This window comes from Lepisosteus platostomus, chromosome 4, assembly GCF_059453375.1.
Source record: "Lepisosteus platostomus isolate fLepPlt1 chromosome 4, fLepPlt1.hap1, whole genome shotgun sequence".
Classification (NCBI taxonomy): Eukaryota; Metazoa; Chordata; class Actinopteri; order Semionotiformes; family Lepisosteidae; genus Lepisosteus; species Lepisosteus platostomus.
In genome coordinates this window covers 10,002,733-10,027,609 of record NC_142614.1, presented here as the reverse complement: position 1 = coordinate 10,027,609, position 24,877 = coordinate 10,002,733, and the positions used below count along the sequence as shown (strand labels likewise).

At 52.4% G+C, this 24,877-nt stretch overlaps 2 protein-coding genes across 18 annotated transcripts in view; both read right to left on the bottom strand.

Moving 5' to 3' along the window:
- Positions 1-6,021, bottom strand: part of mink1 (misshapen-like kinase 1) — a 44,468-nt gene extending 38,447 nt beyond the window's left edge. For 6 of the 9 annotated variants that reach the window (XM_088628319.1, XM_088628321.1, XM_088628324.1 and 3 more), the window contains exon 1: positions 4,787-6,020. In XM_088628319.1, coding sequence (XP_088484445.1) covers positions 4,787-4,843 — 57 coding nt within the window. In that variant the 5' untranslated portion in view covers positions 4,844-6,020. Of the gene's footprint in view, positions 1-4,786 lie in introns of all 9 variants that reach the window. The other 3 variants (XR_015935808.1, XM_088628318.1, XM_088628323.1) reach the window with 1 other exon arrangement.
- Positions 6,022-7,397: 1,376 nt separating this feature from the next.
- Positions 7,398-24,877, bottom strand: part of pld2 (phospholipase D2) — a 38,517-nt gene continuing 21,037 nt past the window's right edge. For 7 of the 9 annotated variants that reach the window (XM_088628332.1, XM_088628333.1, XM_088628330.1 and 4 more), the window contains 14 exons: positions 24,374-24,484; positions 23,986-24,177; positions 23,008-23,188; positions 21,423-21,541; positions 21,188-21,301; positions 19,963-20,067; positions 19,655-19,743; positions 19,185-19,298; positions 18,925-18,974; positions 18,445-18,579; positions 17,286-17,439; positions 16,546-16,663; positions 10,130-14,677; positions 7,398-9,737 (listed from right to left, as the gene is read on the bottom strand). In XM_088628332.1, coding sequence (XP_088484458.1) covers positions 14,453-14,677; positions 16,546-16,663; positions 17,286-17,439; positions 18,445-18,579; positions 18,925-18,974; positions 19,185-19,298; positions 19,655-19,743; positions 19,963-20,067; positions 21,188-21,301; positions 21,423-21,541; positions 23,008-23,188; positions 23,986-24,177; positions 24,374-24,484 — 1,707 coding nt within the window. In that variant the 3' untranslated portion in view covers positions 7,398-9,737; positions 10,130-14,452. Of the gene's footprint in view, positions 10,085-10,129; positions 14,678-16,545; positions 16,664-17,285; positions 17,440-18,444; positions 18,580-18,924; positions 18,975-19,184; positions 19,299-19,654; positions 19,744-19,962; positions 20,068-21,187; positions 21,302-21,422; positions 21,542-23,007; positions 23,189-23,985; positions 24,178-24,373; positions 24,485-24,877 lie in introns of all 9 variants that reach the window. The other 2 variants (XM_088628334.1, XM_088628329.1) reach the window with 2 other exon arrangements.

The following is a 24,877-nucleotide window of genomic DNA, read 5'->3' as shown; positions in this document are numbered from 1 at the left end:
GATATGAATAGCAGTGCTCACCTATAGAATACTTTCGCACGTTTCCTAACACGCTCAGTAAGAAGTCACAATCTAACAGTGAAACAGATCTCACTCCCACTCCAGGTGGCACAATGTTAACAATCACAGTCCCACTGTACAGCAGTCTGATCCACTCCAGGTCCTGTAGTGTTCTCAATCACACTCCCACTGTACAGCAGTCTGATCCACTCCAGGTCCTGTAGTGTTCTCAATCACACTCCCACTGTACAGCAGTCTGATCCACTCCAGGTCCTGTAGTGTTCTCAATCACACTCCCACTGTACAGCAGTCTGATCCACTCCAGGTCCTGTAGTGTTCTCAATCACACTCCCACTGTACAGCAGTCTGATCCACTCCAGGTCCTGTAGTGTTCTCAATCACACTCCCACTGTACAGCAGTCTGATCCACTCCAGGTCCTGTAGTGTTCTCAATCACACTCCCACTGCACAGCAGTCTGATCCACTGCAGGTCCTGCAGTGTTCTCAATCACACTCCCACTGTACAGCAGTCTGATCCACTCCAGGTCCTGCAGTGTTCTCAATCACACTCCCACTGTACAGCAGTCTGATCCACTCCAGGTCCTGTAGTGTTCTCAATCAAACTCCCACTGCACAGCAGTCTGATCCACTGCAGGTCCTGTAGTGTTCTCAATCACACTCCCACTGTACAGCAGTCTGATCCAGTCCAGGTCCTGTAGTGTTCTCAATCACACTCCCACTGCACAGCAGTCTGATCCACTGCAGGTCCTGCAGTGTTCTCAATCACACTCCCACTGTACAGCAGTCTGATCCACTCCAGGTCCTGCAGTGTTCTCAATCACACTCCCACTGCACAGCAGTCTGATCCACTGCAGGTCCTGTAGTGTTCTCAATCACACTCCCACTGTACAGCAGTCTGATCCACTCCAGGTCCTGCAGTGTTCTCAATCACACTCCCACTGTACAGCAGTCTGATCCACTCCAGGTCCTGTAGTGTTCTCAATCACACTCCCACTGTACAGCAGTCTGATCCACTCCAGGTCCTGTAGTGTTCTCAATCAAACTCCCACTGTACAGCAGTCTGATCCACTCCAGGTCCTGTAGTGTTCTCAATCACACTCCCACTGTACAGCAGTCTGATCCACTCCAGGTCCTGTAGTGTTCTCAATCACACTCCCACTGTACAGCAGTCTGATCCACTCCAGGTCCTGTAGTGTTCTCAATCACACTCCCACTGTACAGCAGTCTGATCCACTCCAGGTCCTGTAGTGTTCTCAATCACACTCCCACTGCACAGCAGTCTGATCCACTCCAGGATTTAATGTTCTCAATCACAATCCCACTGCACAGCAGTCTGATCCACTCCAGGATTTAATGTTCTCAATCACAATCCCATCGCACCACAGTTAGAGACAGCAAGGTTCTATGCACTGCAGGAGGCTCTTGGGTAGAACTAGAAGCATCAGTAGACGTGCAGGTTAATCATTTCTTAAGTATTTCCACATCATCAACAGGTTGTACTGTTTTTGCTGCATCTGATAAAACCTGGTTTGAGTCAAGATCCTCACGAATCTCAACCCTTAACTGACCTGAAAAGCTGCTGGAATGGAACTTGGAATGGAGCTACTAGTGCTCCTCTCTCCTCTAAAGCTGAATTCCTACTGGAGGCGGAGTCTCACTCTCAGGTGTGTGTGTGTGTGTGTGTGTGTGTGTGTCTCCTGCTGGAGGTGGAGTCTCACTCTCAGGTGTGTGTGTGTGTGTGTGTGTGTGTGTGTGTGTGTCTCCTGCTGGAGGTGGAGTCTCACTCTCAGGTGTGTGTGTGTCTCCTGCTGGAGGTGGAGTCTCACTCTCAGGTGTGTGTGTGTGTGTGTGTGTGTGTCTCCTGCTGGAGGTGGAGTCTCACTCTCAGGTGTGTGTGTGTGTGTGTCTCCTGCTGGAGGTGGAGTCTCACTCTCAGGTGTGTGTGTGTGTGTGTCTCCTGCTGGAGGTGGAGTCTCACTCTCAGGTGTGTGTGTGTGTGTGTCTCCTGCTGGAGGTGGAGTCTCACTCTCAGGTGTGTGTGTGTGTCTCCTGCTGGAGGTGGAGTCTCACTCTCAGGTGTGTGTGTGTGTGTGTCTCCTGCTGGAGGTGGAGTCTCACTCTCAGGTGTGTGTGTGTGTGTCTCCTGCTGGAGGTGGAGTCTCACTCTCAGGTGTGTGTGTGTGTGTCTCCTGCTGGAGGTGGAGTCTCACTCTCAGGTGTGTGTGTGTGTGTCTCCTGCTGGAGGTGGAGTCTCACTCTCAGGTGTGTGTGTGTGTGTCTCCTGCTGGAGGTGGAGTCTCACTCTCAGGTGTGTGTGTGTGTGTCTCCTGCTGGAGGTGGAGTCTCACTCTCAGGTGTGTGTGTATGTGTGTCTCCTGCTGGAGGTGGAGTCTCACTCTCAGGTGTGTGTGTGTGTGTCTCCTGCTGGAGGTGGAGTCTCACTCTCAGGTGTGTGTGTGTGTCTCCTGCTGGAGGTGGAGTCTCACTCTCAGGTGTGTGTGTGTCTCCTGCTGGAGGTGGAGTCTCACTCTCAGGTGTGTGTGTGTGTGTGTCTCCTGCTGGAGGTGGAGTCTCACTCTCAGGTGTGTGTGTGTGTCTCCTGCTGGAGGTGGAGTCTCACTCTCAGGTGTGTGTGTGTGTGTGTCTCCTGCTGGAGGTGGAGTCTCACTCTCAGGTGTGTGTGTGTGTCTCCTGCTGGAGGTGGAGTCTCACTCTCAGGTGTGTGTGTGTGTGTCTCCTGCTGGAGGTGGAGTCTCACTCTCAGGTGTGTGTGTGTGTCTCCTGCTGGAGGTGGAGTCTCACTCTCAGGTGTGTGTGTGTCTCCTGCTGGAGGTGGAGTCTCACTCTCAGGTGTGTGTGTGTGTCTCCTGCTGGAGGTGGAGTCTCACTCTCAGGTGTGTGTGTGTGTCTCCTGCTGGAGGTGGAGTCTCACTCTCAGGTGTGTGTGTGTGTCTCCTGCTGGAGGTGGAGTCTCACTCTCAGGTGTGTGTGTGTGTCCCCTGCTGTGGTCGGAGTCTCACTCTCAGGTGTGTGTGTGTGTGTGTCCTGCTGTGGTCGGAGTCTCACTCTCAGGTGTGTCTGTGTGTCCTGCTGTAGGCGGAGTCTCACTCTCAGGTGAGTGTGTGTGTGTGTCCTGCTGTAGGCAGAGTCTCACTCTCAGGTGTGTGTGTGTGTCCTGCTGTAGGCAGAGTCTCACTCTCAGGTGTGTGTGTGTGTGTGTCCTGCTGTAGGTGGAGTCTCACTCTCAGGTGTGTGTGTGTGTGTGTCCTGCTGTAGGTGGAGTCTCACTCTCAGGTGTGTGTGTGTGTGTCCTGCTGTAGGTGGAGTCTCACTCTCAGGTGTGTGTGTGTGTGTGTCCTGCTGTAGGTGGAGTCTCACTCTCAGGTGTGTGTGTGTGTGTGTGTGTGTGTCCTGCTGTAGGTGGAGTCTCACTCTCAGGTGTGTGTGTGTGTGTGTGTGTCCTGCTGTAGGTGGAGTCTCACTCTCAGGTGTGTGTGTGTGTGTGTCCTGCTGTAGGTGGAGTCTCACTCTCAGGTGTGTGTGTGTGTGTGTCCTGCTGTAGGTGGAGTCTCACTCTCAGGTGTGTGTGTGTGTGTGTGTCCTGCTGTAGGTGGAGTCTCACTCTCAGGTGTGTGTGTGTGTGTGTGTCCTGCTGTAGGTGGAGTCTCACTCTCAGGTGTGTGTGTGTGTGTGTGTCCTGCTGTAGGTGGAGTCTCACTCTCAGGTGTGTGTGTGTGTGTGTCCTGCTGTAGGTGGAGTCTCACTCTCAGGTGTGTGTGTGTGTGTGTTTGTGTGTCCTGCTGGAGGTGGAGTCTCACTCTCAGGTGTGTGTGTGTGTGTGTGTGTCCTGCTGTAGGTGGAGTCTCACTCTCAGGTGTGTGTGAGTGAGTGTGTCCCCCGCTGTAGGTGGAGTCTCACTCTCAGGTGTGTGTGAGTGAGTGTGTCCCCCGCTGTAGGCGGAGTCTCACTCTCAGGTGTGTGTGAGTGTCCAGGTCCAGAGCTAGGACCACTTCTTACTCTGACAATTACTCAATTCAGAAATACAAAAGTAAAACAACAGCAAGAACACAGACCGTGCGGTCCAACACGGGAGGGGGTCAGCCCACAGGCGCCGACCCCGGGAGACGGAATCTGAATTGTTCACACTGTAACAGTAACAGTTACACCAGCCCCCCCCAAACAGGGCCCGTTTCCCCGGGTTTCTACGTGTTTCTGCCATTTGTCGTTTGAGTTCGCGTCTTTCATCACAACCGCCGCCTCCACCGTCGATTTACGTTTTGGGAAAATAAGGACATAGATATAAATCACGGAAAAACACGGTCTGATTTACAATCCACCCGGTACTTCAGTAATCCCCCGCCTCGACCCCGGCTGTGTCAGTAACAGTCCAGGACCCCCAATCCCCTGTAATGTGATTAATATAAACCAGATTTAAACTGTCTGCAGCGACTAGCCGGTGCTGTTTAACCCAATAACCCTGGTGAGCAACGTTTCTAGCTGCTTGATACGGATCATGTACACAGATGCGTCATGTGCAGAACTGGTGTCAGTCTGGGAGGCTGAGAAATATATGCATAAACGCAGAACACCCACATCGAAGTTGTAGAAAAACAGCAGCTACCGAGTCGCCCTTTGAGCATATTAAATTCCACTTCTGAGCCGATTAAACCCCCGAACACACACACATATACACGAGAGACTGACAGGCAAAGACGGGGAAATTTAAACGGGGGGACCAGCAATAATTATCCGTATTTTTACTCACCCGTAAGGCGGCGAGGTCGATGTCGTCTAAGCTTCTGGTAGGCGCGTTTTCAGACATTTTTGTCACAACAAAATGAAGTTAAAAATGAAGGGGAAAAAAAATCCTATGCCGCCTTATCCAGCGTGGATTTTATTGCTGTGCGATAATGCCGGCCGTGGGAGAGGACACCTGCAAGGCTGCTGCGTATGGGGCTGGTCCTCGCTAGGTGAACGCCAGAACGGACATTTACAGGGTAAAATCCCGTACAGTACCCGGAGCTGCGCACCTCCGCCTCGCTGGGTGCGCAGTTAAAAAGCACTGGGGTTGTGTCGGTTCAGCACAAACTTGACAGTGTTGTTGTGGGGCTCCGGGGAGGGGTGTGCTCTCACCAAAACACCGAAATAATCGAGCCGTCTCTCGTCTCGTCGCGCAGGTCGGCGGCAGGGAGGGAGGGAGTCGAGATTGCGGACGGCTGGGGGTGAGCGTTCATGTTGGCAAGTCTGCCCTCGTCCTCGGCGGGCACCCCGGACCAGCGAGCAGGCAGATTAGCATTTAAAAACGCAAAAACGCCTATCGGTTGACGGCTCTCGCCCCTACTCCCCGCCTTCTCTTATATAATCGATACGAGTCGCGGGCGAACGGGTCAGCGAGACGGGCGATTACCAGAAAATTCCAAGTTTTAGAAAATTCAAATCCCCTTTTTTCCCAGGGTGGGGAGAGGTTGAGATGAGGCAGCTCGCCGTAGCTAATTCACGAAAGCCAAGCCAAGTTTCGCCCTACACTGAATGAGAGACGACTCGTGTTTTTAAAAGTCCTTTTTTACACCAAAACAATTCCAGAACTATTTTTTCTAAACAGCTGGTTCAGCTTTAACCTCCAACTTTCTGCCCGTCTCTCTCGTCCTGCGCTAACAGCCCGGATCGTCGGCCACCGCAGTCTCTCTCCGCCCCGCTCTGCTCTCTCTCTCCAGCAGAAGGCGACTTGAAGCTGACAAGGAAGAAGAAGAAAAAAAAAACAATTCGTGTCTCGAAAACAAAATCCCCCCCAATCGCCGCAAATCCACAGTCCTGCTCCTGCGACCGCCAACAAGCCCCGGCCCTCTTCGTCCGCTCTTGTCCTTCTGCTTCGCCTGCTGTTACTCCAGTGTTGTTTTCCTCGTCTGGTCCGTGCCTCTCTCTTGCAGTCACGAATACACACACACTCTCTCCATAGAGCTGTCTGTCGCTCCGTGCCCAGCTCTTCCTGGGTAGGCGAACTACGGCACCTCACCAGGGACATACCGCGCCGCGTTACAGCGAGGTCCGGTGCGGGCGAGTCCCCCATCTCCCCCTCCGCGATCGTATTTTGATGCTAGAGGTGGACGCGTCTCCAATATCAAATTCATTGTCATATGGAATATAGCCACGGCCCAATGCTATTTGGACATCAGCCCAAAGATGAGCCACCGTGTACATTTCTGGGCTCGGATGAAATTTCCTCACCCGGACAAGTGAAAGGAACTGAATCTCTTTAGTGTTCCACAGGAAGGTCTAGGGGTCTTGGGCCAATTTCAGAAAGTTACTGACTAAATCAACCACGACTGGACAGCATTGAGCGGGAAACTAAAAAGAAGCAAAGACACCAAGAGTGGTGGGTGTCTGGAACAGACAAGGCTGCTCTTGAAGCGGATTTCCTGGGATTTCCACAGCAACCACGAGTAACAGGGACCAAATGAGCGCCTCTCGTTTGGGACCTTATGTTTACCATGGCTGGGAATGCGGACTCTCGGAATTCAGGGAGGGGGAGAATTTCATTTAGGAATTTAGGGGTCGGGAAAATGGGACAGGACTGGGGGGTGGTTCATGTGAGATTTTGACATTTCTCCCTGCTTCTTATCCCTTTGAAGTGCTCAATAAAGTTTTGCTGAAAGCTAAAACGAAGAAGGGCAAGGTACAGGGCCTCCGGAATGCAGCGGAACGACCGGCCACCGGCAGCACAGGGGAAGAGAGAGACTCTCCCCCCTCCCTCCCACAGGAGCTGGAAAAACAGGCCAGCTCAGGTGTTTCAGGGGCCTGCAGGACATGAACACTCCCAGAATTCCCACGCCGGAGACGGATGGGCTCCGCTCGCGAGGAAGCCCGAGGTGTCTGCGACGCCCTGCGTGAAGCAGGAAGCTCGTGTTGCCGACCATCTGTTCTGCTCTCTGATGTGCCAGTTGCTGAAAGGCCGTCAGGGTTGACTCAGCTCTCAGTAGAGTCAGGAGGTGTGGAGGTTTAGTGATAACCTCAGACGAAACCTAGAGATATCTGGGCACCAGGGAGTGGAAGAAGTGACCCTTTGTACCCGATTAGACAATGGTAACAGACAACAAAATGCACTGAAAGGTGAAAAGGTGCGCCTCTCCCTCTCATCAGTAAAAGCAGGTGTGGCCAGGCCATGCCAGCGAACCAGCCAGCTGGCTGCACTGTGCACCTCTTTTGCTCTCAACCTGTATTGTCCACTCACCTGTAGCGAGAGGAAAGAGAAGCTATTGTTTCTATTCTGCTATATTTCATCTCATTTATACAGCTCAGCAATTCACTGAAGCATCTTGCTCACGGTTACAACAAGCACAATTCATTCTTCAGAGGAGCTTTTAAACCAAACACACACATTTGCGAGAAAATTAGTGACTTTATTAAAATTCACCTTTTCAGGTTTCTAGAATATAAAAATGTTAGGGTTTTAAAACAATAATAAAAAGTTCTTAAAGACCAGAAAAGTTTGATGTGCAGTATTACATTGTAGTGCAGTAATTTAAAGCTTGCATTAAAAATCACCAGTTAAGACCTCTACAAACCATACCTCATTAGAAGTTTAATTAAATTCCAGATTCCACACTGCCTCTCTCTCTCTCCCAGTGCCTGAGCTCTGAACACTAGCCCACACTGCCTCTCTCTCCCAGTGCCTCAGCTCTGAACACTAGCCCTCACTGCCTCTCTCTCCCAGTGCCTCAGCTCTGAACACTAGCCCACACTGCCTCTCTCTCTCCCAGTGCCTCAGCTCTGAACACTAGCCCACACTGCCTCTCTCCCACTGCCTGAGCTCTGAACACCAGCCCATATTGCCTCTCTCTCTCCCAGTGCCTCAGCTCTGAACACTAGCCCACACTGCCTCTCTCTCCCAGTGCCTCAGCTCTGAACACTAGCCCACACTGCCTCTCTCTCTCCCAGTGCCTCAGCTCTGAACACTAGCCCACACTGCCTCTCTCTCTCTCCCAGTGCCTCAGCTCTGAACACTAGCCCACACTGCCTCTCTCTCTCCCAGTGCCTCAGCTCTGAACACTAGCCCACACTGCCTCTCTCTCTCCCAGTGCCTCAGCTCTGAACACTAGCCCACACTGCCTCTCTCTCTCCCAGTGCCTCAGCTCTGAACACTAGCCCACACTGCCTCTCTCTCAGTGCCTCAGCTCTGAACACTAGCCCACACTGCCTCTCTCCCACTGCCTCAGCTCTGGACACTAGCCCTCACTGCCCCCTCTCTCTCCCAGTGCCTTAGCTCTGAACACTAGCCCATACTGCCTCTCTCTCTCAGTGTCTCAGCTCTGAACACTAGCCCACACTGCCTCTCTCTCAGTGCCTCAGCTCTGAACACTAGCCCACACTGCCTCTCTCTCAGTGCCTCAGCTCTGAACACTAGCCCACACTGCCTCTCTCCCACTGCCTCAGCTCTGGACACTAGCCCTCACTGCCCCCTCTCTCTCCCAGTGCCTTAGCTCTGAACACTAGCCCACACTGCCTCTCTCTCTCAGTGTCTCAGCTCTGAACACTAGCCGACACTGCCTCCCTCTCTCTCAGTGCCTCAGCTCTGAACACTAGCCCACACTGCCTCCCTCTCTCCCAGTGCCTCAGCTCTGAACACTAGCCCACACTGCCTCTCTCTCTCCCAGTGCCTCAGCTCTGAACACTAGCCCACACTGCCTCTCTCTCTCTCCCAGTGCCTCAGCTCTGAACACTAGCCCACACTGCCTCTCTCTCTCTCCCAGTGCCTCAGCTCTGAACACTAGCCCACACCGCCTCTCTCTCTCTCCCAGTGCCTCAGCTCTGAACACTAGCCCACACTGCCTCTCTCTCAGTGCCTCAGCTCTGAACACTAGCCCACACTGCCTCTCTCCCACTGCCTCCCTCTCTCTCCCAGTGCCTCAGCTCTGGACACTAGCCCTCACTGCCCCCTCTCTCTCCCAGTGCCTTAGCTCTGAACACTAGCCCACACTGCCTCTCTCTCTCAGTGTCTCAGCTCTGAACACTAGCCCACACTGCCTCTCTCTCTCCCAGTGCCTCAGCTCTGAACACTAGCCCTCACTGCCTCTCTCTCTCCCAGTGCCTGAGCTCTGAACACTAGCCCACACTGCCTCTCTCTCTCAGTGTCTCAGCTCTGAACACTAGCCGACACTGCCTCCCTCTCTCTCAGTGTCTCAGCTCTGAACACTAGCCGACACTGCCTCCCTCTCTCTCAGTGTCTCAGCTCTGAACACTAGCCGACACTGCCTCCCTCTCTCTCAGTGCCTCAGCTCTGAACACTAGCCCACACTGCCTCTCTCTCTCTCCCAGTGCCTCAGCTCTGAACACTAGCCCACACCGCCTCTCTCTCTCTCCCAGTGCCTCAGCTCTGAACACTAGCCCACACTGCCTCTCTCTCAGTGCCTCAGCTCTGAACACTAGCCCACACTGCCTCTCCCACTGCCTCCCTCTCTCTCCCAGTGCCTCAGCTCTGGACACTAGCCCTCACTGCCCCCTCTCTCTCCCAGTGCCTTAGCTCTGAACACTAGCCCACACTGCCTCTCTCTCTCAGTGTCTCAGCTCTGAACACTAGCCCACACTGCCTCTCTCTCTCAGTGTCTCAGCTCTGAACACTAGCCCACACTGCCTCTCTCTCTCCCAGTGCCTCAGCTCTGAACACTAGCCCTCACTGCCTCTCTCTCTCCCAGTGCCTGAGCTCTGAACACTAGCCCACACTGCCTCCCTCTCTCTCAGTGTCTCAGCTCTGAACACTAGCCGACACTGCCTCCCTCTCTCTCAGTGTCTCAGCTCTGAACACTAGCCGACACTGCCTCCCTCTCTCTCAGTGCCTCAGCTCTGAACACTAGCTCACACTGCCTCAGCTCTGAACACTAGCCCACACTGCCTCTCTCTCCCAGTGCCTCAGCTCTGAACACTAGCTCACACTGCCTCTCTCTCACTGCCTCAGCTCTGAACACTAGCCCACACTGCCTCTCTCTCCCAGTGCCTCAGCTCTGAACACTAGCCCACATTGCCCCCTCTCTCTCCCAGTGCCTCAGCTCTGATCACTAGCTCACACTGCCTCCCTCTCTCTCCCAGTGCCTCAGCTCTGATCACTTGCTCACACTGCCTCCCTCTCTCTCCCAGTGCCTCAGCTCTGATCACTAGCTCACACTGCCTCCCTCTCTCTCACTGCCTCAGCTCTGAACACTAGCCCACACTGCCTCCCTGTCACTTTCTATCTTCTGATGCCCTTTTTTGTCCTCAAGTTTACAACCTACATTTGTTCCAATTCTTTTTATGTGTGTATACATTTCTTCCCCAATAACAGCATTTTTTAAAAATAAAATCAGCGGTTGCCAGGACAACGGCTGCAAAAGCTGCAGCGACGATGAGTGATTATAATTATAACACTTCGCCACCCCCTTTCCTCCTTCCTCTCACTCCTGTCCTCCTCTCCCCCTTCGCAAAACCCTGATCCGTCTCCTGCTAACTGTCTCCATAACAACAGCTCCGTGCATACTGGTGGCACGGTTCTCACTGCCTGACCGAGCGAGAGCGAGGAAGAGTTAGAGAGAGGTACTGTACGCAGAGAGAGAAACAAGCCGCCCACAGACTGCACAGTAACAGTACGCTCTGTTCCTCTCTTCTCTCTCAAACACTTCTCTTAACTGCCTCCCTCTCTGCCAGATAAGACTGCCTGTTACCGCACAGCTCTCCCAGTACAGCAAAGCACAGTGCAGTAGAGCACAGATCTGTATCCCACAGTACAGTAGAGCACAATGCAGTAGAGCACAGATCTGTATCCCACAGTACAGTTCAGCACAGTGCAGTAGAGCACAGATCTGTATCCCACAGTACAGTACAGCACAGTGCAGTAGAGCACAGATCTGTATCCCACAGTACAGTACAGCACAGTGCAGTAGAGCACAGATCTGTATCCCACAGTACAGTACAGCACAGTGCAGTAGAGCACAGATCTGTATCCCACAGTACAGTACAGCACAGTGCAGTAGAGCACAGATCTGTATCCCACAGTACAGTACAGCACAGTGCAGTAGAGCACAGATCTGTATCCCACAGTACAGCACAGCACAGTGCAGTAGAGCACAGATCTGTATCCCACAGTACAGTACAGCACAGTGCAGTAGAGCACAGATCTGTATCCCACAGTACAGTACAGCACAGTGCAGTGCAGTAGAGCACTGATCTGTATCCCATAGTACAGTACAGCACAGTGCAGTAGAGCACAGATCTGTATCCCACAGTACAGCACAGCACAGTGCAGTAGAGCACAGATCTGTATCCCACAGTACAGTACAGCACAGTGCAGTAGAGCACAGATCTGTATCCCACAGTACAGTACAGCACAGTGCAGTAGAGCACAGATCTGTATCCCACAGTACAGTACAGTGCAGTAGAGCACAGATCTGTATCCCACAGTACAGTACAGTAGAGCACAGATCTGTATCCCACAGTACAGTGCAGTAGAGCACAGATCTGTATCCAAAAGTACAGCACAGCACAGTGCAGTAGAGCACAGATCTGTATCCCACAGTACAGTACAGCACAGTGCAGTAGAGCACAGATCTGTATCTCACAGTACAGCACAATGCAGTAGAGCACAGATCTGTATCCCACAGTACAGTACAGCACAGTGCAGTAGAGCACAGATCTGTATCCCACAGTACAGTACAGCACAGTGCAGTGCAGTAGAGCACTGATCTGTATCCCATAGTACAGTACAGCACAGTGCAGTAGATCACAGATCTGTATCCCATAGTACAGTAAAGCACAGTGCAGTAGATCACAGATCTGTATCCCACAGTACAGTACAGCACAGTGCAGTAGTGCACAGATCTGTATCCCACAGTACAGCAAAGCACTGATCTGTATCCCACAGTGCAGTGCAGAAGAGCACAGATCTGTATCCCACAGTACAGCACAGCACAGTGCAGTAGAGCACTGATCTGTATCCCACAGTACAGTACAGCAGATCACAGATCTGTAACCCACAGTACAGCACAGCACAGTGCAGTGCAGTAGAGCACAGATCTGTATCCCACAGTACAGCAAAGCACAGTGCAGTAGAGCACTGATCTGTTTCCCACAGTGCAGTGCAATGCAGTAGAGCACAGATCTGTATCCCACAGTACAGCACAGTGTAGTAGATCACAGATCTGTATCCCATAGTAGAGTACAGCACAGTGCAGTAGATCACAGATCTGTATCCCACAGTATAGCAAAGCACAGTGCAGTAGAGCACTGATCTGTATCCCACAGTACAGTACAGCACAGTGCAGTACCGTACAAGGGGGTTTGACAGTAAGTTCATGATGGAGTCTCAATAAAAAAGTACAGCTGAGCTGGGCTGAGTGTCTTTACAGATCTGACTGGACCTTACTATACACTGATTTCACCAGGACTTTATTGCACTTTACTGTTCAATGTTTTACAATATTACAGAACAGCAAACTACTGCAAGATTTCTTCTGCCTTGATATTTGCAGCATTTTCAAGGGCTGGAATGTTCCTTGAGAATAATTCCCCAGTCTTTTCTAGCTACTTATCGAGAATCCCTACATTCCAGCAAGTTTTCTCTGCGAAGGTTTCAAAGATGTTTTCTCTTCCATTCATTCCTTGCCAAAAACAGATACCACAAACATCGCGTCAGCGGCTTAAGAAAGGAATTCTACCGCAAACCCATAGGAACACCTTGATTGGAGCACCAGTAGCCACTGGTAGTGATCACGCCCAGGTCAGGAACAGTGGGGTGCCTTGTGCCAAGACAGCTGCTGTGTTAGTGTGTGGTGCAATCTGTGCTTGGTGGTGTGTCCCAGCTTTGTTGTTCTAGTTTAAGGGAAGCTTGTTTTGGAAAAGCACATTCCCCCCACCAGCCCCAAACCAGATCTAATAGCCAGCATGAATGGTTTTTTCACCCCGGGCAAATGTTACAGTTGCCAGCGTTGGGAATCTGCACAAAGCTTGTATTCGTCGTTAAGAGAAAAGCACGACCGGGGCTCCGTTACAGCTGCTACAGTCCAACACGCCATGGAGAATTAACCCAGCTGGCCGGGAACATGTCAGCCGACTGGAAACGGTAATGACTGATAGACACAGGGGCAGCGGTGAACTCCGCCAAAGAACTTCGATTCCTATCATTTTCGATGCACAAAAGCCTTGTTATTTGCGTATATGTTTTAATTGTGTCCCCTTTCTACAGTGGGCTGCCCTGTTCGAGAGTATCGCATCCTGAAAACTGTGCACTCAGGAGCCCCCGGGAACATCACCGGTGCCAGCAGCAGAGTGCTAACATCACTATCAGCCAGCAGAGGGCGCCAAGATCGCCAGTGTCCACCAGCGGGCACAGACCCGCCCGCGCCCCTGCTGATGCAGCTCTCTCGGGTTTATGCTTCCACTGTCCCAGGCTGGGGCAGCGAATCAGACACGGACATGTCCTACTCCCTGAGGATGTGAAGACAGTCAGAAAAATCTGTGGACGTGTTCTGCCTAGACTCCCTCGTGCACCTGTGTGCGCCGAGGAGGAGGGCTGAATCAAATCAACCGTCCCCGTGAGTTAGGCACTCTTTCTGTGAGCGCGACTCGAGCGCCAGGCACCGCTTGTTCCAAGTGCCCATGATGAGCTCCCAGCCTGGTCCAGCGAAACATGTTCCTCTTCATTTATACTGGGGCCCAGTTCATAGCTCCTCCGTGCACAGGTGTCACAACCCATCACAGGTGTCCCAGGTGTCACAGCCCATTATAGGTGTCACTGGTGTTACAACCTGTTCCCGGTGTCACAACCTGACCCAGTTGTCACAGCCCATCAGCTGCCACAGGTGTCACAACCTGTCACAGGAGTCACTGGTGTTACAACCTTTCACAGGAGTCACAACCCGTCACAGGAGTCACTGGTGTCACAACCTGTTCCCAGTGTAACAGCCGTCAAAACCCATCACAGGTGTTACAACCTGTCCCAGGTGTCACAACCCGTCACAGGTGTCACTGATGTTACAACCCATCACAGGAGTCACAGGTGTCACAGCCCGTCACAGGTGCTCCAGGTGTTACAACATGTTCCAGGTGTCACAGCCCATCACAGGAGTCACAGGTGTCACAACCTGTTCCCAGTGTCACAGCCGTCAAAACCCGTCACAAGAGTCACAGGTGTCACAGCCCGTCACAGGTGTTCCAGGTGTTACAACCTGTTCCAGGTGTCACAACTCTTCACAGGTGTCATAGCCCATCAATGGTGTCACAGACCGTCCCAGGTATCAGAGCTGTCACAGGTGTTTGGGATAGCACACTAACTTGATGAATTCTCAGGTACTGTCCAGGAAGCGGGAAAGGGCGGACTAGGACAGGAGATCGGAATGGCCCGGGAAGTGGAGAATATTGCTGCAGTGTGATGCCACCAGGGGAAGGGGAACACTCCCCCCACGCACCCCTGCTATGTCCACACCTCCATGGGGACCATGCGCTCCTTGCTTTTGAGGGGAGGCAGCAGGTACTCCTCACACAGGAAGTGAAGGGGGAAGTGGACCAGGTAACCCCTGACCCCAGCTAGCTCCTCTCTTGCCCTGTCGGGGTCCGTCTCCGCCATCCGCTCCACCGAGACGTACTCCCTCAGCATCCGCAGGTTGTGGATCGAGTTAGAGGGGAGAGACCGGAAGACCTGAAAACAGAACAGAGAAAGGACATTAAGACACAGACATCCTCTCTCTCAGTGCAGTGTTAATGGACAGTAGTGTCCAGTGTCTGTATTAACCCCTATCTCTCAGTGCAGTGTTAATGGACTGTAGTGTCCAGTGTGTCTGTATTAACCCCCCTCTCTCTCAGTGCAGTGTTAATGGACTGTAGTGTCCAGTGTGTCTGTATTAACCCCCCTCTCTCTCAGTGCAGTGTTAATGGACTGTAGTGTCCAGTGTGTCTGTATTAACCCCTATCTCTCAGTGCAGTGTTAATGGACTGTAGTGTCCAGTGTGTCTGTATTAACCCCTCTCTCTCTCAGTGCAGTGTTAATGGACTGTAGTGTTCAGTGTGTCTGTATTAAGCTCTCTCTCTCCCTGCAGCACATCGCTCTGTCCATCTTCTTGCAGTGTTAATGTACAGTAATGTCCAGTGTGTCTGTATTAACCCCTCTCTCTCAGAGCAGTGTTAATGTACTATAGTGTCCAGTGTGTCTGTATTAACCCCTATCTCTCAGTGCAGTGTTAATGGACTGTAGTGTTCAGTGTGTCTGTATTAACCCCTCTCTCTCTCAGTTCAGTGTTAATGGACTGTAGTTTTCAGTGTGTCTGTATTAACCCCTCTCTCTCTCAGTTCAGTGTTAATGGACTGTAGTGTCCAGTGTGTCTGTATTAACCCCTATCTCTCAGTGCAGTGTTAATGGACTGTAGTGTCAGTGTGTCTGTATTAACCCCTCTCTCTCTCAGTGCAGTGTTAATGGACTGTAGTGTCAGTGTGTCTGTATTAACCCCTCTCTCTCTCAGTGCAGTGTTAATGGACTGTAGTGTCCAGTGTGTCTGTATTAACCCCTATCTCTCAGTGCAGTGTTAATGGACTGTAGTGTCCAGTGTGTCTGTATTAACCCCTCTCTCTCTCAGTGCAGTGTTAATGGACTGTAGTGTTCAGTGTGTCTGTATTAAGCTCTCTCTCTCCCTGCAGCACATCGCTCTGTCCATCTTCTTGCAGTGTTAATGTACAGTAATGTCCAGTGTGTCTGTATTAACCCCTCTCTCTCAGAGCAGTGTTAATGTACTATAGTGTCCAGTGTGTCTGTATTAACCCCTATCTCTCAGTGCAGTGTTAATGGACTGTAGTGTTCAGTGTGTCTGTATTAACCCCTCTCTCTCTCAGTTCAGTGTTAATGGACTGTAGTGTTCAGTGTGTCTGTATTAACCCCTCTCTCTCTCAGTTCAGTGTTAATGGACTGTAGTGTCCAGTGTGTCTGTATTAACCCCTATCTCTCAGTGCAGTGTTAATGGACTGTAGTGTCCAGTGTGTCTGTATTAACCCCTCTCTCTCAGTGCAGTGTTAATGTACTGTAGTGTCCAGTGTGTCTGTATTAACCCCTCTCTCTCAGTGCAGTGTTAATGTACTGTAGTGTCCAGTGTGTCTGTATTAACCCCTCTCTCTCTCAGTGCAGTGTTAATGACTTGTAGTGTCCAGTGTGTCTGTATTAACCCCTCTCTCTCAGTGCAGTGTTAATGTACTGTAGTGTCCAGTGTGTCTGTATTAACCCCTATCTCTCAGTGCAGTGTTAATGTACTGTAGTGTCCAGTGTGTCTGTATTAACCCCTCTCTCCCTCAGCGCAGTGTTAATGTACTGTAGTGTCCAGTGTGTCTGTATTAACCCCTCTCTCCCTCAGTGCAGTGTTAATGTACTGTAGTGTCCAGTGTGTCTGTATTAACCCCTATCTCTCAGTGCAGTGTTAATGTACTGTAGTGTCCAGTGTGTCTGTATTAACCCCTCTCTCCCTCAGCGCAGTGTTAATGTACTGTAGTGTCAAGTGTTACTCCCTGTTCTCCTCTCCCACTCACCATGTCATAAATGTCAGCGTTCGATTCGGCGATCCTGTTCCACACCCCCTGGAAAAACTCGTCACTGATTGGATCCTGGATGTCGATGCAGGGGTCTGAGTCCGCTGCCAGAAGAACCCTGGACATTAAAACACGACAGCAGGGAAGAGTTACTTCTCCTGTTGTATTACTGCTCTCTTCACAAGTATTGGTTGTGGCAGAACCACAGTTATCATCAGCACCAATGCTATAAATGACTTGACAGCACCTTGTAGTCATTGAACATATAAATAATAGCAGGATAAGCACTATTATAAGCATCAATGACCCTGCCCTTTAGCCCAAGCTGGTCAGACCTCGGGAGCTCAGCATGGCCAGGCTTGGTCACTACTGGGGTGGGAGACCACTAAGGCTGCCTGCGGTGTTGGAGGACCAGGAGGGGGCGCCCTGGACCAGAATTCAAGGGGATGGCAGGGGACAGTGTGCTGTAGTTGAACCATGTTCACTCCATACTACTCAGTCAGTAAAGATCCCAGGACACTGTTTGTAAGAACAGGGCTGTTGACCCTGATGTCCTGGTAATTCCAACCTGAGCTCCCTAATACCTTCCTAAAGTTCCCCCTTAACTCAGCTGGTGCAGCAGTGTCTCCCTCCTCACCCCGATCTGTGTTATTATCATCATCATCCTCATCATCATCAATTTCAATGGTAAAGAAGCAGACTAAAGAGGAGGAAGAGGAAAGCTGACGAGGACTCCGCACCGGAAGCACTCCTGCCGCATGGCCAGTGCCAGCCGGCCCGCCTGGTACTCCTGGCCGCCCATCAGCGAGGGCACCAGGTCCGTGTCCTCCACCAGCACGGCCAGCTCACTGTCCCGGCTGCCCAGCATGCTGCGGTCATTGATGTTGGCAGAGCCTGGGAGAGAAAGGAGGGGGAGAGGAGGGAGAGGAGGGGGAGAGAGAGCAGGGAGAGAGGAGGGAGAAAGGCGAGAGGAGCAGGGACAGAGAGAGGAGGGGGAGTGGAGAGAGGAGGGAGAGAGAAAAGAGAGAGTAAAGAGGAGGGGGAGAGGAGAGAGAGGAGGGAGAAAGGCGAGAGGAGCAGGGACAGAGAGAGAGGGGGAGTGGAGAGAGGAGGGAGAGAGGAGAGAGAGGAGGGAGAAAGGCGAGAGGAGCAGGGACAGAGAGAGGAGGGGGAGTGGAGAGAGGAGGGAGAGAGAAGGAGAGAGGAAAGAGGAGGGGGAGAGGAGAGAGAGGAGGGAGAAAGGCGAGAGGAGCAGGGACAGAGAGAGAGGGGGAGTGGAGAGAGGAGGGAGAGAGAAAGGAGAGAGGAAAGAGGAGGGGGAGAGGAGAGAGAGGAGGGAGAAAGGCGAGAGGAGCAGGGACAGAGAGAGAGGGGGAGTGGAGAGAGGAGGGAGAGAGAAATGAGAGAGGAAAGAGGAGGGGGAGAGGAGAGAGAGGAGGGAGAAAGGCGAGAGGAGCAGGGACAGAGGGGGGGGGGTGGAGGGAGGGAGAAACGAGAGAGAGTGAGGAAGGGACAGAGGGAGAAGTTTTTGAAGTATCAGAGGGAAAAGGAGAGAGAAGAGTGTATTATAGAGAAAAATACAATGCAGGAAGATTTTAATACAAACGTAACACACAAACACTCTTAACATGCTTTCAATATCTGTACTAGGCGATCGATCAGCTCAGCGATCAGACAACCGCCTTCGCGCTGGGCGGCACTCAGCTGGCCGACAGAGGGCCACAGGCCTCAGTGCCAGGTGGTTCCTGGCCTGGACTCGCCGCCCGAGGTCCTGGAGTCCGAGCTCCGAGGCCACAGCTTGCCTCCGGCCCGTTTCCAAGCGAGGTGGGACGGCATCATGAAGTCTTCCAGCAGGAGGTGCTGCTGGGTTGGGGGCGGAGAGGGAGGACGGGGTCTCACCGATGATGTAGCGCCGATCATCGGCGATGAGGGTCTTGCTGTGCACGTAGATCAGCTCCGACACCAGAGAGCCGGGAAGCTGGGCGTGGGTCCGCAGACCACACAGAGAGATGTACTGCTTCCACTCATCTTGCACTGAGAGCAAGACACACAGAGACACAGTCAGACATGCAGAGAGACAGACAGGCAGACAGACGGACACACAGACAGATAGACAGGCAGTCAATCAGACACACAGAGAGACTGATGGACAGATAGACAGACGGGCAGTCAATCAGATGGGCAAAGAGACTGACGGGCAGTCAATCAGATGGGCAAAGAGACTGACGGGCAGACAGACGGACAAACAGAGACACAGACGGGCAGAGAGACAGACAGGCAGACAGATGGACACGCAGAGAGACATAAGAGAGACACACAGAGGGAGACAGACGCACGAGACACAGACCAGTGAGGAATGTGGGAAGAAGAGGAACTTACTCTTCTCCTTCAGCCGCACCAGGATAGAGAACTCCCCTCGACACATAGTCCTGCAACAGACCGGGGAGAGACGGGCTCAGGCACAGGGCCGTAGCCGTAGACCTTAGGACAGGGCTGCAGAGCAACTGTGTCACACCAATTTCCCAAACTTCTGTCTATTTAAATGACTGGTTGATTAATCATCTAAACGACCAAGTAATTCACGACAAAGCCAAACTGCTAACCATACAGTTACTGCAGCAGTGTTAAAGCCTTCTGACCTGTAGGTGAAATGTAAGATCGCCTGCATCGAGGTCCCGCCACCACTGCTGATGTCTCCCTCGAATCCTGGCAGCAAAGGCACCACGATGTACACCCTGAACACTTTCTGCTCACTGAGAGAGAGAGAGGGGTTAATACAGACACACTGGACGCTACAGTCCATTAACACTGCACTGAGAGAGAGAGGGGTTAATACAGACACACTGGACACTACAGTCCATTAACACTGCACTGAGAGAGAGGGGTTAATACAGACACACTGGACACTACAGTCCATTAACACTGCACTGAGAGAGAGAGAGGGGTTAATACAGACACACTGGACACTCCAGTACATGAACACTGCACAGAGAGAGGGGGGTTAATACAGACACACTGGACACTACAGTCCATTAACACTGCACTGAGAAAGCAGGATTGTGCACAGCAACATCAGAGAGCTGAGCAGTGTGTGTGGCCATAGACAGACCTGTGAGCTCGGAGAATCCTGTCGACTAGGGCATCTCCTATCCTGTTAAACACACTCTTCTCGTCACTGCAGCTGATGAAGAACTGATTCTACACAGAGATGGATTAATACCAAGTAAGCAAAGGTGCATTTGAAGGACTTTAACAAGAGGCATTTCTTTACACAAAGAGTGGCGGGTGTGTGGAACAAACTGCCCAGCCATGTGATGAAGCTAATTCCCTACAATCTCCTCAAGAGATGGAAGGATCTCGGGATCACTCAGCTACTAGCAACCAAACGAGCCAGACGGCCCGTCAGGCTGCCCGCACCTCGATGTAGACGTAGTGCTCGCTGCTCTCGATGGTGTCGATGTAGGCCTTGTGTATAGAACACTCGCAGGTCCCCGCCGACCAGCGATCCACCGAGCGCAGGACCTGAGGACACAGGGGACAGCCTGTGAGCGGCGCTCCCCAGCGACAGGGAGAAGAAAGAGGAAACAAGCAGGTGGCTGAGTGAGGCCCGAGCTGACAGGAGCCAGTTGCAAGCCCTGGCCTGACAGATGGGTTTTCCCCAGGGACTGCAGCGCACAGAGCAGGCTGCTGGACTGGCGGGACCTGGGCCTGTCGTACGTGTGTGCCCACACTGGCACAGGGAGTCTGCAGTGCTGTGTGTGTAGTGTTGCTGTGCCTGCAGTGCTGTCTGAGTGCCTGTGTGTGTGTGTGTGTGTGTGTGTGTCCGTCTGTGTGTCCACGTGTGTGTGTCTGCAGTGCTGTGTGTGTGTGTAGTGTCTGCAGTGTTGTGGTTGCAGTGCTGTGTGTGTGTGTGTGCGTGTCTGCAGTGCTGTGTGTGTGTGCGTGTCTGCAGTGCTGTGCCTGCAGTGCGTGTGTGTGTGTGCGTGTGTGTCTGCAGTGCGTGTGTGTGTGCCTGCAGTGCTGTGTGTGTGTGTGTGTGTGTGTGTCTGCAGTGCTGTGTGTGTGTGTGTGTGTGTGTGTCTGCAGTGCTGTGTGTGTGTGTGTGTGTGTGTGTCTGCAGTGCTGTGTGTGTGTGTGTGTCTGCAGTGCTGTGCCTGTGTGTGTGTGTGTGTGTCTGCAGTGCTGTGCCTGTGTGTGTGTGTGTGTGTGTGTGTGTGTGCGTGTCTGCAGTGCTGTGCCTGTGTGTGTGTGTGTGTGTGTGTGTGTGTGTGTGTGTGTGTGTGCGTGTCTGCAGTGCTGTGCCTGTGTGTGTGTGTGTGTGTGTGTGTGCGTGTGTGTGTCTGCAGTGCTGTGCCTGTGTGTGTGTGTGTGTCTGCAGTGCTGTGCCTGTGTGTGTGTGTGTGTGTGTGTGTGTGTGTGTGTCTGCAGTGCTGTGCCTGTGTGTGTGTGTGTGTGTGTGTGCGTGTGTGTGTGCGTGTCTGCAGTGCTGTGCCTGTGTGTGTGTGTGTGTGTGTGTGTGTGTGTGTGTGTGTGTGTGTGTGTGTGTGTGTGTGCGTGTCTGCAGTGCTGTGCCTGTGTGTGTGTGTGTGTGTGTGTGTGTGTGTGTGCGTGTCTGCAGTGCTGTGCCTGTGTGTGTGTGTACCTGCACTCTGGCACTGCGGGTCTGAGGCACAATGAACGGCAGCGAGTCCGCAGCGCTGTGTGACTTGGGCAGCAGGCAGGGGTAGAAGTCGTCTTTGTATTTGTTCTTGAAGATCTGGAAGAAAGAACAGCACAGTCTCAGATCAGTCTTTGTGTGACTCCTGACCTCAAACATTTGGATGACCTCAAACACAGGCTGAACTCTACAGTTTCGCTCGTGCCTCGCCCATGCTGACCTTGGTGAAGTTCCAGCGCTGGATGAAGTGACGAGACAAATCTCGAGCCGCCTTCCCATGAACCACTGCGGCCATATCCCGCCATGGCATCCTGGGAACCACAGTGCGGTCAATGTTATCTGAGAGAGAGGGAGAGGAGGAGGAAGGCAGGAGAAGGACAAGATGAAGATGAGAGCAAGAGAAAGAAAAACCATTACAAACGAGAGGAGGCCATGCAGTCCACCCAGCTCCTTTGGTAGTCAGTAGCTAACTTATTCCAGAATCTCATCCAGTCATTTATCAAACAAAGCCAGTTTATCAGCTTCAAAAGTACAGCTGGACTCCTTGTACCACACTCCCACCACTCTTTGTGCAAAGAGGTATCTCCTGTTCTCAGTTTCCATGTGGGTCTTGTTTCACCTTTGATTTTGAAGACGTCCTCTGTGTTGACCTAGTCAATACTCTTAATAATAATTCCTTACACTGATCCAGCACTTTTCTAGACACTCCATCAGAGCGCTTTACAGGTAATGAGGACTCCCTTCCACCACCACCAGTGTGTAGCCCCACCTGGATGATGCAACAGCAGCCATAGTGCACCAGTACTCTCCCCACACACCAGCTCTCAGTGGGGAGGAGAACAGAGTGATGAAGCCAGTTCAGAGAGGGGGATTATTAGGAGGCCAGGGGGAAATTTGCCAGGACACCAGGGTTACATCCCTACTGTTTTCGAGAAAGGCCTTGGGACTTTTAATGACCACAGACACTAAGGACCTCGGTTTTACGTTTTATGTCTCATCCGAAAGACGGCGTCTTTTTTACAGTATAACATCCCCATCACTATACTGGGGCATTAGGACCCACACAGACCACAGGGTGAGCGCCCCCTACTGGTCCCACTAACACCTCTTCCAGCAGCAACCTCAGCTTTCCCAGGAGGTCTCCCATCCAGGTACTGGCCAGGCTCACACCTGCTGAGCTTCAGGGGGCTGCCAGGTGCGAGTTACAGGGTGATTCAGCTGCTGGGGTGAAAGGTCACAAGCCTGCTATAATGGCCAGGCGGGGTAAGTGGGGGCCGCCATGCCTGGGCTGGGGAGGACCCGAGAGAGGACCGGAGGCTGTCGAGGGAGGAACAGGCTCTAAAGGGCCGAGGTCGGGCCTGTACCAGTGCCAGAACGAAAGGGAGGATGGGATTTGGAGTGGAACTGGCTTGGGAAGCTGGAAGGGGCAGGGCAGGGAGCGGACAGTGCGTCAGGGAGCTGGAGAGGCTCCCAGTTCTGCACTGCGAGGGACGAGGGCTGAGGGCTGCCCCAGACATGCGTCCTAACCCTGACCCAGCAGTGCTGACCGAAGGACAGGGAGCTGGAAAGACTCCCAGTTCTGCACTGCGAGGGACGAGGGCTGAGGGATGCCCCAGGCATGCGTCCTAACCCTGACCCAGCAGTGCTGACCGAAGGACAGGGAGCTGGAGAGACTCCCAGTTCTGCACTGGCTGCTCCGAGCTGTCCCTGCGAGGGACGAGGGCTGAGGGCTGCCCGAGGCGGGTGTCCTAACCCTGACCCAGCAGTGCTGACCGAAGGACAGGGAGCAGCAGCGGCCTGGTTACCCTCGAAGGGCCGGTCCAGCTGGACCCAGTCCTTGGTGATGAAGTTGCTGTAGTCCTTGCCCAGCCACAGCCGGGTGTTGTCGGTGAGGTCCTCTGGGCTGACCTGCCGCTGATCCGAAACACTGCCCTGTGTCTCAGGCACAGGGTTCGACTCACCGGGCGAATCAACCACATCACCACTCTGAGAGAGAGAGACGCACAGAGGTTACTACACACTGGACACTACAGTCCATTAACACTGCACTGAGAGAGAGGGGTTAATACAGACACACTGGACACTACAGTCCATTAACACTGCACTGAGAGAGAGGGGTTAATACAGACACACTGGACACTACAGTCCATTAACACTGCACTGAGAGAGAGGGGTTAATACAGACACACTGGACACTACAGTCCATTAACACTGCACTGAGAGAGAGGGGTTAATACAGACACACTGGACACTACAGTCCATTAACACTGCACTGAGAGAGAGGGGTTAATACAGACACACTGGACACTACAGTCCATTAACACTGCACTGAGAGAGAGAGGGGTTAATACAGACACACTGGACACTACAGTCCATTAACACTGCACTGAGAGAGAGAGGGGTTAATACAGACACACTGGACACTACAGTCCATTAACACTGCACTGAGAGAGAGAGGGGTTAATACAGACACACTGGACACTACAGTCCATTAACACTGCACTGAGAGAGAGAGGGGTTAATACAGACACACTGGACACTACAGTCCATTAACACTGCACTGAGAGAGAGAGGGGTTAATACAGACACACTGGACACTACAGTCCATTAACACTGCACTGAGAGAGAGGGGTTAATACAGACACTGGACACTACAGTCCATTAACACTGCACTGAGAGAGAGGGGTTAATACAGACACACTGGACACTACAGTCCATTAACACTGCACTGAGAGAGAGAGGGGTTAATACAGACATGCTGCACAGTCTAGTACACACTTTACCTGCTGGTCTGCTGCCTGACTGGCTGTCAGCATGTTCCCCAGGTCTGCCAGCCTATAGTGTTTGTCATCCCACCTCCCATAGGCCAGGTCAATCCCGCCCACAAAGGCCACCGATTGGTCAATGGCCACCATCTTCTCATGATGCGCCCAGAGGAAGACTATGGAGGAAACGTGATCGGGGTGGCGCATCACCTGAGAGAGAGAGGGGGACACATCCATGACTCTTTCTCGTTCACTGGCACATTAGCAATGGGAGCGTGTGGAAAATATCAGGATCCCTTTCCTCAAACATTCATTTAAGGATGAAGGTTAACGATCATTCATTAGTATCTGAGGAGAAGAATCCCCGGATCAGTGAGGAAGATATGGAGGGGTCTCTGCCCTTCACCTTGATATTGGGGTGCATGTTCATGAGCTTCCTCTTGCTGTAGTCACTGTTGATGCCCAGCGCCAGCTCCACCTCCTTGTACAGCAGGACACACACTTTCACTCCCTGTTCCTGCAGGGGGCGACAGACACAGGCTGTGCACTCCAGCATCTCACTTTCCTCTTTTCTCCTCCCCAACTACACTTCAGCCTTCAGCCCCCCATTAGTTTGACACAGAACCAGTCCACCCCGCTGCCAGCCTGAGCTTTATTGTAACCCCAGTATAAACACAACTGAAAAACACGTTTGGGTAAACAAAACTCCCTAGTCCCCCCATCTGAGCCCAACACCAGCCCGACTCTATCCTGACCTCAATACGACCCCAGCCCAACACCAGTCTGTCTTAGCACTGACCCCAGTCCAACCCAGAGCCCAACACCAGTCTGTCTTAGCACCGACCCCAGACCAACCCAGAGCCCAACCCCAGTTTGTCCAAGCACCTTACCCCAGTCCAACCCAGAGCCC